The following is a 13,363-nucleotide window of genomic DNA, read 5'->3' as shown; positions in this document are numbered from 1 at the left end:
TACTTTCAAAAGGATTTTCAGAAATTACAGACCTCTGCAAATATAAAACATTGACAGATTTTATGTGATTCGGACTGAGAGTATCCGCATATATGCATAGCGGTTACTCTCGAGCTTTATGTATACTACTAGAAATTCCAATATATGGTACCGCTGAGACGGGCAAAGACAGAAAATGAGTGAGTGAGTAAGCACCTGGAATGACCGAGTAAGCAAAGGTAAAGAGCGAGACAGGCTATGAGGAAGAGTAAAGAGAAGATTCGGTATTATATAGATATAGAAGGGGTGCTACCGACGAAGCGAATATGCGACTCACATTGATTGGCTTCAAGTCTTCTCGGCAAATCTCACCGAACAAATATATACCCCTATCCGACGCTCCTTTCTGTATATGTACATTTATGTATGTACACCTGTAAATGTCCACAGGAGCATCTCATTCATATCCGACTCAGTTCGTGCATAGAAAGCAGAATCTCCTAACTAGCCAATATCAACTCTTCGCTGTTGATGCTAATATTTAATATTATATTTTATTGCAAATCAAATAGTCTTTAGGCATTCATTTTTTTCATTATTTTTAACTCTAGAATTAGTAAAAATACATTTTTATTCGAATAGATAAATTAAACATAAATATGCATGTATAATTCAAAAATATATATAACAGTCATTAATATTTATTTGATATTAACAACGTAAAAATATTTTTCAACAATAAAATTTCATATTTCCCGAGAAGTGAACTTTGTACACTGTATATTTGTTTGGCACGTATTTACTGTTAATTTTCAGTATTGGATTTAATATTGAATTGTACTGTGCAATTCTACTTGTCTGTGTGGATGTGCATCTATAAATAAACCCGACAATATTAAACATAGTCAATATAACCATCGTTTCCCGGTATTTTAATTTTTTGCTTTTAAATTATTACATTATTTAAGCCGAATGAATGATTACAATGATTACAGACAGCTTCGGATAAATATTCAATCTCTACAGTTGAGTCGATGGTTTTTAATATCTCACAATATCGCTGTAAATTTTAAATCAAAATTCTCAATTATTTATTCGAATTAAATATTGACTTTGAATTTTTATAAATAAAAAACCCTGCTCAATTATTTATGTCAGTGATTGAATGAAAATAGACATACTGTATGTTAATTATTCAAAACGATTGTAATGCATGAGAATGTTATCAAATGAAATGCATTTTAAAATCAGTGTCGATACCAATATCTACAATTTTGTTAAAAAATCATCTCATATTTTATTTACAAATTATGAAGTACATATTCTCTAATAATCAAATAAAAACGTTAAAATTAAAATTAAAAGTATTTTTTTTTTTTTTTTTTTTTTTTTTATTAAACAAACATCTCACTATAAAAATTCAAGATACATTATTACAATAATTATAATGATAATAATTATTGAATTGATGTTAATGTAATTTAAAGAAAAAAAAAAAAGAACTGATGAGCAACATTGTATGATTGCAGTGCCACCGGACATTGTTTACGGGGACGAAACGAGCAAGGACTTGTCAGTGACGGAGGGTGAAAACGTCACACTCAATTGTCAAGCCACAGGGACGCCGAAGCCGAGAGTTTCTTGGCGACGAGAGGACGGGCAGCACATCCTCATCAGGAATTCGACCTCGTTCTCGAGTTCCTATAGTTCGTATCTATTGTCTACTTAGTGTATAGATATACTACCGTCAAGCATATTCCGTACCTTATTTTCAGAACCCTGCACTACTCACTTCTGTATACTCATCTGGCGGTACGAAATTTCCATCCAGTAAGCCCCGACCCAAGCTCAAGCCTAAACCCGTCCCCAAGCCCGAACCAAACTCAACCCAGACCAAAAATAGAGACAGATAGCTTCGGGAGTCGGAAGAGAGTAAGATTCAAATCCCTGGCTTTTCATCCCCTGGATCCCACTCCAAAACATGGAGGAACCCACCGCGTGTTATATTCCGGCTTTACCCCGTGAGATTTCTCGACGACGGACTAGTAATTTTCGCTTGTCAACAGCGAATCAAATCCCACTACGGGATCGCTATTTTACGACTTACCCATAAGCTTCAGCCTTCCATTCTCTTTATTCTTTTTGTCCTCCTTCTGTACTCTTCGCGTTATTCTCTGACTAGTACATCATATAGCATCCTGTTACTCGCATCACTACCTTCTACATCGTCTCCTCGTTCTTCACCAATTTGATCTCCTCATGTCGCGTCTTTGCTCTTTACTCATGTATCCTTGTATCTATTGTTACATAAAACCAGCTATATATAATAATTCCAATGTAGACATATATTGTGTATCGTATATGTAGAATCTAACATCTAGTCGTTCATACCGCGTACAGCACGTCGACAATCTCACTTCATGACTCTCCAGAGTCTCTACTATAGCTTCCCAAATGGACCTTCTGCATGCACAATTTTCACCGAGACATTATCGTTATTTTATGGCCAACGCGAGGCACAGGATCGTTATATATTTCATTAATGCACATGATGTAGCAAGACCAGCAGTACCATAAGATACCAGCTCGCTTATATGTTTCGGCTGCCAAAGTTGCCACTCTTGTAACATTTTTCATTTAATTTAAAGCATTAAATACTTTAAGCCCGAGTAGTTACTTTATGTTGCTTCTTTTTCTTTTTTTACTTTATTATTCTTTGGTCTTAAAACGGGATGTGCAATTTACTCCCCGAACGTATTAAAAATTTAAATTAAGTCCCGGGAGCAAATGTAACACACGTCTCGCGTTGAGGAAATTCCTCCGGAATAATATTATATACGTATACGTATATTGTGATAAATATATGTATAATAAAAACTCGTTCAGTGTAAATTTTCCAACGTGATAGTCACTTTGAACTTCTGGACAATTCGCGGTAAATTTAGGTGCGAACTGCTGTGAATAGCGTTGAGCTGAGCTGAGAGCAAGGAAGGGAAAAAACAATATTAAAAGAGGTTCGGGTTAAAAAATAAAGAGAATAAGAGAAGGGAGGAAGAAAAATAAAATAAAGTTAAATAAAATAAAACAAACCGGTGGAAAAAGAAATAGTCGATTGTGATAAAAAAATAAAAAGACGTAGAGCTGAGCAGCTAACACCGGGTGCCAGAGCGTCGTCGTTCCCGCTGACTCATCGAGCATGCACGCCACGGAAAACCCTGTGCGGTTCCTCCACCGTTGTAGATTTCTCTCTCGTATTCGCTGAGAATAATCGTCGGGAGATCGGTACCACCAAAGGTGTGCTCATATATGTATATGTCTACACACACATACATACACGCATACCTTGTCTATTAACGACACCGCACCATTCGTACTGCACCATTCCTGTCCGGTTTACACACACACACACACACACACACACACACACACACACACACACACACACACACACACACACACACCACTGTACCTGTATTTATCAACATCTCTGTGTATAAAAATAATTTTTTTTTTACTCTATTCTATTATTTCTCTCGCTCATCCTCAATCTACACTTCACATTCCCAGATTTTTTTATTTTTTTCGGGGAAGAACAAAAATAAAGACAAAGACTTAGACAAAGACAAAGACGGGGAAAAAGAGGACGAACAAAGAAAAGAAATAGCGTCGTCGTTATTGAAGGCTCTCGATTGAATAATCCCCGGCAGCCTGGTCGTGCAAGGCAGCACAGCCAACTACCACGACACCTTCGACATTTTCATCTTCTCCTGGCGTCCTTGTCTTCACTGAACTCTCTCTCGGTTCAGTTATTTCTTTCTCACTCAAGATAATTGAAAACAAAAGGGCGCGCTGAAATCGAATGGTTAAAAATATAATCAAGATTAACTCTCAACGTTCGACAAATACCCATCCCAGGAGTATTTCGAGCTCGCTGCCAGAGATAGCTGATGTATACACAAATTATGTAAAAATAAATGGAAAACTCGGTGAAAAAAAGCAGAGGTAATGCAAAACAAGTGAGGCGTAGACGAATCGCAATTCGCAATGTGGGTTCTTATATATATATATATATATATATATATATATATATATATATATATATATATATATATATATATATATATTATATAAGAAGAAAAGCAAGAGCGAGATACGATGGGGGTGTAGACCATAGTCTTGAGTTTAGCAGCAGTCTTTTCGTAATAAGGTCTACATAAAGCCTGCTGGTATATACCTATATATAAAACACAGTATCTAAGGAGTATTATGTAGTAAGAAGAGTAGATATAATATAACGAGGAACGTGGATGTTGTGAAGTAACCAGGTTCTCTTTGAGCACAAGTTTAGTAAAGAGGAAGCTCCTTATAGGCCGCCTCTGCTTTCACCTCTTCGCCTCGTTCGTTCTCGGCCCAAACGGATTCACTGCGCCCAAACTACTTTATCCTTCTACCCTCCTCATCCTCTTGTTCTTCTCCTCTCACTCTTAGTCTCGATCTTGGTCTTGGTCTTGGTCTTGGTCTCGGTCTATCTACTTTCAGTAGATCGTCTTTATCCTGTACGTGCACGTATACGATCGCCAACTTTGAGTCGGGTAAAAGTTGGATGTGAAACAACCAAGTAGGAGTAATAGTGGTCTTACTAGATAGTGTTTGGTCGTTGACGTTCGTGAAGTAAGGGTAAGGGTCGCTCGGCTCCAAGTAAGGAGCTGCAGCGGTGCTCGGAATAGAATAAGAACAGAATAAGAAGCGGTGGAAAAGGGCTGATAAAAAGAGAGAGTTAGACTTGTATAGTTGCATACTTATGTGTGTACATATAAGTTATAAGACGGAAAATACATAGACACGTTGAGTGTAAGTAAAGCCAAGTTAACTCCGAATTTGCTTCTGACTACTGCTGTGTACATCCTCTTATTTGGCGTTTGCCTTGACTCGCTGTTTCACTCAAACTCTACACCCGGCAATGGTTTTGCTCTATGGTTGGTTGTACAGAATCTACTACAGCAACTACACAACAACTATAACTGTATAGTACTACAGTCTTGTACTTATTCCTTGGTTTGTTTATCTTGATCGATCTTTCACGCGAGTCTTGTACTCAACTGAGGTCGAAATAACACTGCCACCGAGTATTACGCTTCAGCATCAACATTAAGCTATATATATGTGGTAGAGTACACGAGATGAGTAAGTGAACAACCGAAGAACGAAGAACGGAGAACGGTGAAGTGAAGCAACTTTTAAGTAGAGAATAAAAATAAGAAAAAAAGAAGTACCAAAGAGATAACGAGAAAACAGCTCATGGGTGAAAAAATAGTTTCAAACTCGTTAACTGACGCATATTTATTTTAGCATTTTTTAGTTCGGTTTTGTTTGTTTTCTGTCGAGTAGATCCGACTGGGGCAGGGTATATAAAAGACACGCGCTTATGCAAATCAAAGAAAAGGTAAAATGGAAAAATAGATTATTAAAAGTAAAAGTATTTTATAGAAAAGGATGTTGGATATTGAAAGAACAGGAAGGTTTAAAATTTTGTTTGAATATAATATTTCCGTGCTGTGCTTCCGGTGATACGATTGCTGTACTTTTATTTTTATTTGAAAGTTTATTTGTCGATTGGAAGAAAGAAATTACTGCACACTTGTTCGCACTCAAATCTCGAATACTGCACTGTATTTCCTCGAGTAGATCGGAGTACGCTAAGAGACACAACCGGTCTCTCGTTTCTCTCTACTTGGTTCGAGTGTTTCAAAAAGTTTGCGCTAACTCGATACTAACACAACTGTTGACGTTATGACTTTGATTTTCCTTTTGCTTTTGAGTTCTTTACTCTTGAGAATTTTTTTTTTAATAAAAAATAAAATGGTATATAATGATAATAATAATAACAAAAATAACGATGACAATAACAATAATGACAGAGAGATTGAAATAAAATACGATAGAACTAGACGGAATAAATTTGACGGAACTTAAAGCAGACAAGTGTGTACTTATGCTGATAATGATCTTGATTGTGTTCTAGGTGGCAAGAGCTACAATTTTAAAAAAGTGGAAATTTACAATGAGTCAAAGCTGCATTTTTATCGAGTGGATAGACAGCAAATGGGTGTTTATATGTGTATTGCTACCAATGACGTTCCACCTACTGTCAGCAAACGTGTCGCACTCGAAGTAAATTGTGAGTTGATTTTTATTTCCAATTATTTTTATTCACCTATTTTATTTTTTATTTTCACAGGATTTGTGATAACTTTTTAAAGCTTTTTCAAGTATCATTATGTTTTCACGTATCATTAAGTTTTTTTATCAGTCATTTTAGATTATTTTATAAATAAAAAAAAAAAAATACTCAAATCATCGAATGAAAATAGAAATCGAATAATGTCAATTTAATCTCTCTGGAATGTATTTTTATTCAGTTACTATTTAAATAAGTTATAAAATAATAATTGAAAAATTTATTATCAGTAAGATATCAATTAGTTCAACTTTGTTTAATTATTTTATTAACTAATTGACCTAGATAGTAGTCTTGTTGAAGTTTATGAATTAAATATCTACTAAAAGGTTCTTTTGAAAATAAATTTATAATCAAATATATCTACCAAAAGCAAATTTATTGATTTTAAATTTCTAGGAATATTTAGAATTGGATTGAATCAATGACAGACTTATGGTCAATTCACAGACACATTAATAAAAAAAATTAACTTGAGTAGAGAAAACAATTCTTGAAATTTTCTGACTGATTCAAGATGAATAAACATCCAGGTGTCACTGATCTCGAGTTATCATATCAATCAATAAATAACAATAAGCTAATTGCTAAAATATTGACCTAAGGTATTATATTAAAAAATAAAAAAAAAGTGAAAATTGTATCATCATTATCGTTTTGATTATTAATACGTTGAATTTAATATTGTTCGATTAATTTCTAATCAATATTTCTATTTTTCGATTATAAATATCTTCTTCTGTTACTCAATAAAATTTTTTAATGATTTTATTTTGATATCTATTAAGTGGGTCGCATAAAAATATCATAAATTTTTCTACCCGAAAGTAGCATCAGGATCTGTCTTGCATAATTCATTACCGTATTTCATGTAACATTGATCATTTTCTATATTATACTTCTAGAAAAGTTAATTTTAAAGGTTGAATTGTTTTTCTTAAATTATATTCAATCTATTTCTGATTGGAGAAATTCTGTTACCCAGTTGCACCAACGGTGCAAGTTCAGAGCCAGCTGCTAGGAGCACCATTGGGTACTCGAGTGCAAATGGACTGCTCTATCGAGGCACATCCTAATACGATAAACTTTTGGGAGAAGAACCGAACGGAAATGCTGGTCGACGGGTGAGAAGCGCAGCTCTCTATTAACTTTAGATTTATTTATTTATTTGTCTTTATAACTGTTTAATTATTTACCTAGATAGTCATAGAATCGCAACTGTCTATACCTTCGTAATCTAATATTTGTCGAGCTTCAATTATTTCATTAAATTTATTTGCATTAACATACAGTCCCATTTCCTCTTCTATTTTACTTCAACAAACTCTATTTATAGTTTCAAATAAATATTTAAGTTGTTCAGACGACATTTGACAAATATTTTTTATCAAAACTTAAGTAACAAAGTATTATCCAATGCTTTTATTTGAAATAGTACCCATATGTGTATACATCTTTTTATAAAAGTAGGTTTATTCGAAAGTTATGTGTGTTAAACTGTTAAAGTTAAAACTTGTTCGAGAATGTGATATGTAGTTGCGACAAGAAGCTGTTAGTATTCCTATCTGCACTTTCTTACTTTATTTCATCATTTTTTTTTTTTTTCAATGCAAAAAAGTTCACCAACTAGACTTACAAAAAAATTAACCATCGGATCCTTTTTTTTTAATTAACTACTTGCTAAAATATTTTCAGTATGAAAGGGGTAACCGACACGACAAGTTACTTCAGCGTGTAATTAATTTCTGTGGTTTTTGAGCATTTAGTAAAAAAGTTTCTATTTGTTTCAAATATTTAATTATTTAAAAAGAAAAATTAATACTTGATAATTTCAATTTGTTTTCGGTTAGTCGTATATTTATTTTAAATAAACAAATATTTTCTTGTGTTTATCAGACTTAAGTTAAAAATATTTTTGCCAGGATAAAGAATAAAACAAACTAAGATCTTTTATTTTCTTTTGTAATGTTGTTTCTGAATTAAGAATTTAAAATTACGGTACAAACATTTAGACAAGCTTATATTAAATAAAATAAATCAATAGTTATTTATTCATTTTTTTTTTTATATAATTTAATTTAATTTCAATTCAGCAAATCTATCATGGTTCATCATTTCTTTTTAATAAAACTTTTTATCGATGAAAGATTGAAAATAATAAACGCTTTTTGAGCCACGACACACGACAGGAATTGTTTTCATCACAATAATTTTCAACAAATCTGCAATGATTGATCGAATTTTTTGTATCGCTATAAAATTTACATTAATCACAGGATAAACAAAAAATTTACGACAAAATTATTAGATTTTTTCCACTAGAATGCTGGGGTAGTCTCCCCTCTTAAAAAATGCACCCTTTAAATAATGAATTCCAAAAATGAAACTTGATATACTTATAAATTCAAGCCCATAGTTATTATATAAAAAATAATAAATAACCACAGTACGAAAATTGATTTAAAACAGGCCAAAGTACGAAATCCACGAAGAACGTTCCGGCTACCAAGTACTAACAGCACTTGTGATAAAAAAATTTACCGAGCAAGATGAGGGTATTTATGTCTGCACTGCCTCGAACATTTTAGGAAAAGCCGAGGGTACTTCACGACTCTACAGTAAGTATTATTAATAACCCAACGGCAGACATATACATATATCCAAGTAACCAACCTCCCATCTAAAACTAACTAAAATCTTCTCATATACACAGACTTAATTCCCATTACTTATTTAACACCTAAGTGTAAATGAATTAAAATATAATAAATTAGCTGAATCCACTAACTGGATAATATTTTACAGAAATAAATCTAACCAACGACGTGTCGAGTATCGGTGGTAAGTACTCAATAAATTGTTAATATTTTTAAAATACAACCCTCATACTCACCCTCTTTTTTAAAAAGAGTAAGCAAACAAACAAACAAACAAACGACTAAATAAATAGACAAAGCTTAAACAAACATAAGAAAACGAGAAAAAAAAATAAATAAAACGATAAAAGAGCAGTATAATAAACATAAAATAAAATAGAATAATATAGGTTGTTTTGGTTTAAATTTTGTTGTTGTATCAGGATTGGCAGAGGCAGCCCGTGGCTCGAGATCATCATCGAATACACGGCCAACCAGTCTGTTCTTTATATCACTCGGAGCGATATCACTATTCTCCCATAGTCTCTGTTCGTTGCGGTGAACAGAGTACAGTACCAGTCGACCTTTATTATCCTGATGAAAGTGTGTGCACAGGTGGGGTAAATGCCAAGCTTAAACAACGGCCGACTGATCGACTGCTGAGCTACTGAGCGAGAGAATAAACCATCGAGCGACTACACCAAGTCAGCGAGCTACAGCGACTCTACATCAAGAGTATGCACCACAAACCAGCTACTCATCTACTCATCCACCGCAGCTTCTGCTTGTACCATATACATATACATATAACAATATATATATAAACAGCATCCACTGTACAGAAAACAAAACAGTTGTGTGCCAAAGTTCGATCGAAGCCTCATCATAATCATCCGAGTTCATCTCGTGCACTACCGGCAGCTCCCTTTCAATCAATCGGCATTATGTCTATCTCGCCTGTTCTTTGCGCCTTTTTTTATCATCTATATATCTTTTTTACGTTACGTGTCATCATTAAACACACACACGCAAATCTATTTATAATCTAACATTAATTGCCGTCAGACTTTACCAACAAAGATAATGATAATAATATTAATTAATAAGGATAATGAAAAAAAAAAGAAAAAAGATAAATAATCACCAACATCATAATGTGCCAAAAAGAATAAATTTATCAATAAACTAAATAAGAGGAAAATAAATGATAATAACTGCAAGACAAAGGATATATATTAATTGTTTCATATCACGAGACGTATCTTTTGAAACATATCGTTTGTCTTAAAGATAAAAGTGAAAGAGTAAATATATAAATATAAATATATAATTGTATTATGTATACATAGGTGGTTATAATGGATCCTCTTTAACAATCGGTTTATACGGGAGTATATAATAAATATTAAATGATAAAAGTGGTCGGTTTGCTCAGAACTTACGATCCCAGGGGATTGCATTTGTTAGAATAATTTTACGTGCGATTTCACGTTAATACCAAAGCCGCGGAAGTTTATTTGTAGCCGTAACGTAAGCTATCGCAATGTAAAAGCGACACACTTTATTAATGTATGGCAGAGTTGGAGAGGACAGAATGTATATGTTGCTACTATTGTACTGTGTATTTAATTGTATGAATGTGTATTTATGTATGTAAAAATTTTTGCGTGCATCCGTTTACACAATTGTGTAAGTTCTGTATATACATATACATATATCAAATCATTTTACGTTTTACGCATAAGCGGTATTATGTCTGTATTTATTGAGCAGAAAATTATGTTACACCGTTATTTAATTTGTATGTTTCAATATATTCAACTGATTCAACATAAATATGCTCGTACGAACATTGAGATGGTGGCTCTCTATTTTATTTCGGCTTGCCCGGTGTTCGGCATACGATACACTCGACTGATACTATCGAAATAAAAAAAATAAAAAAAACAGAAATAAGTAAATAAATAAATAATAATAAATATAATAACCGAAATATATAATAGAATATGGCTCGGCCTTCAAAAGTGATGCTTCTTTTGAAAAAAAAAAATTAATAATAATTGAATATAACTTAATTAATTAAATAATTTTAATAACAATAAATAATCATAACAACAATAATAATATAATAATAATAATAAATAAAATGATAGAAGGTAACTAGGATAAAAATTAATTAAAAAAAATAACCAAAAAATATTGGGAATATAAAATTGAATATGTTTGTATACAGATAGTATGTATATTAATTTATCGCTTCTTTGGCTTTATATTATTATGTGTACTATAAAGTGTACTCCTTTCTTGATATGACATCGTTGTAATTTAGATAAAGAGTTAAAATAAGCGAGAAAAAAAATAATAGTATTAAATAACGATAATAAATAAAAGGGAGAGAATGATTATTTAAAAAATTAATAATAAAATAAATCTACTTTTTCCACTAAAATTTGTGCAACGTTAATTGCGGGTAAACGTAGAATGAGAGAAAATGTTCCGGAGGAGTAATAAAAGGATAATAAGAAAAAATAATAACAATAAGTAAGAAATAATGGTTTTATTAAAAAATTTGAAATTAAATGGAAAAATTATGTTTTGACTGCGATAGACTTTTAAATTGCAAGTATTATATTGTTTATTATTTACTGTTGACTAAAAATTATAAACTTTATAAGTCCCAATTTTATTGTACAAGCGATTACTATATTGATTTGTTATTACTGTAATTATTTTGTTAAATTTATTTTAAGTGTTTCTTTGTGTTTTTGCGAAAATATATATCAAACAAAAATAATATTTAAATAATACACGGATGATGATGAATTTATTTTAATATCACTTACCCTATTGTTTGTCGTCACATATTATGAATACATATTTGCTTAAGTTTTTTAATAATTAGTTTAACAGTGTAGTACATAAAGGTAAGCAAATATTACCTTATTCTACGAATATAAATTTTTAGCAAAAATGAATTACAATGAAAAAATACTCGCGTTTTTATTTAATTTATATATACATAAGCATGTTCATATTTATGTATAATTTAACTTCCAGGTTAGATTAATTTACTTGAATCTATTTAACTCCATAATTGCAGTGGGAATATTAAAAACTCGAGATCAAAAATTAATTAAAATGGTAATTAAAATTTTTTATTCAAGAAATAATTAATCTTAGAAATCCCTCGGGATCTTTCTATAATATATAAAATGTAACTTTCAGTTAAACATTTTATTTAATTAGTTAACAATTGTTGTCGCTAAAAATATTTTTTTAATTTTAATAGACGAGTTGATTTAAATTTATTTTTGTTCATCGTTTTTGGCATGAAGAATTTCGTGTAATTAGTGTAGTCACAAAGCAAAATGCAGTCGAACTTTTTTAAAATAAAAATATTATCCGTAAATGACCTATTTAAAAGAATACTCTAATGTAATTGCCATATTATAATTCGTAACTTTTATAAAAGCATCATTATCATGATTGAAAATTAGCAAAAGGAATTATCTTAATAATCTGGATAGCTCACTCAGAAAATATATTTTTTAATTGCTATATTTAGAAAATTTAAATTTACTGACATACATTAATCTCTTATTTTTAAAGTAATTTACTGGATAATAACTTATTTAAAAATGTCAAAGGAAATGAATATTTCTGTTTTTATTCATCATATCTAATAATTTTTTAATTACAATCATAAAGTTCGGTCGGAAGTTGTAATTTAAAATTTATGTAGTTAAAGACATTGTCCAAATTTAACTGTTTGTTTTTTTATAATTATTTTAGCGTTGAGTTCATTGAATAACTAATTTTAAATTGCTTGATCATTTGTTCTTTTTTTTAATGTTTTTTCTCAATGTTAATATCAATGCAAAAACGTTTCATTTATCGCTAAAAGAATAAGAAAATATGCAGTCACCCTTGATGGAAATTCCAATGAATGTAAATTTGATTATAATATTGTGAAATTGAAATTTCAGATTAAAAATCAAATTTATCTGTATCACAGTCTGCATAATAAGAAAAATACAGTCAACGCTCTTTGTATTTGACTCGCCCGTACAGGACCATTCTCTGTATTTGACTCGTCCTTGTCCATAAGAAGAGCTGTGTAAAATCGTCAAATACAGAGGAAGAATGTGGGCAAATACAGAGAGCGGTCAAATACAGAGAGGTCCAATACAGAGAGCGTCGACTGTAACAGATTCTCCGGAGTTTAAGACTGTTCACTGAGTTGGTAAAACAGCTTGCGATCGCTCGGTATTTATATAGATCGTGAAATAGAACCTGGTAGAGCCATCTAGCTGAGAATGTAAACTATTACGCAAACAGAAATTTTCTGCAGATGTCAATGAAAAAAAACGGAGTCATGAACAGCTGTACTAAGTATATACATGTATGCAACTGCATATTTGTGGTGCATCTGTCTGTCGTTCATAAAACATAATGAAATTTTTGTTGTTACTCTAGTCTTTGATTACTCTGTGTTATAAATAAACTCGGT

General features: G+C 31.6%; 1 protein-coding gene across 1 annotated transcript in view; it reads left to right on the top strand.

The window, feature by feature from the left end:
• Positions 1–11,366, top strand: part of LOC123269372 (protein amalgam-like) — a 37,884-nt gene extending 26,518 nt beyond the window's left edge. Inside the window, exons 4-9 of the mRNA XM_044735061.1 lie at positions 1,509–1,685; positions 6,002–6,157; positions 7,203–7,341; positions 8,687–8,835; positions 9,023–9,058; positions 9,297–11,366. Of these exons, the coding sequence (XP_044590996.1) occupies positions 1,509–1,685; positions 6,002–6,157; positions 7,203–7,341; positions 8,687–8,835; positions 9,023–9,058; positions 9,297–9,415 (776 nt within the window). The 3' untranslated portion in view covers positions 9,416–11,366. The remainder of the gene's footprint in view (positions 1–1,508; positions 1,686–6,001; positions 6,158–7,202; positions 7,342–8,686; positions 8,836–9,022; positions 9,059–9,296) is intronic.
• The last annotated feature ends 1,997 nt before the right edge of the window (positions 11,367–13,363 follow it).

This window comes from Cotesia glomerata, linkage group LG1 (genome assembly GCF_020080835.1).
Source record: "Cotesia glomerata isolate CgM1 linkage group LG1, MPM_Cglom_v2.3, whole genome shotgun sequence".
Classification (NCBI taxonomy): Eukaryota; Metazoa; Arthropoda; class Insecta; order Hymenoptera; family Braconidae; genus Cotesia; species Cotesia glomerata.
The sequence above is the reverse complement of the archived record's forward strand: the minus strand, read 5'-3'. Positions and strand labels throughout refer to the sequence as shown.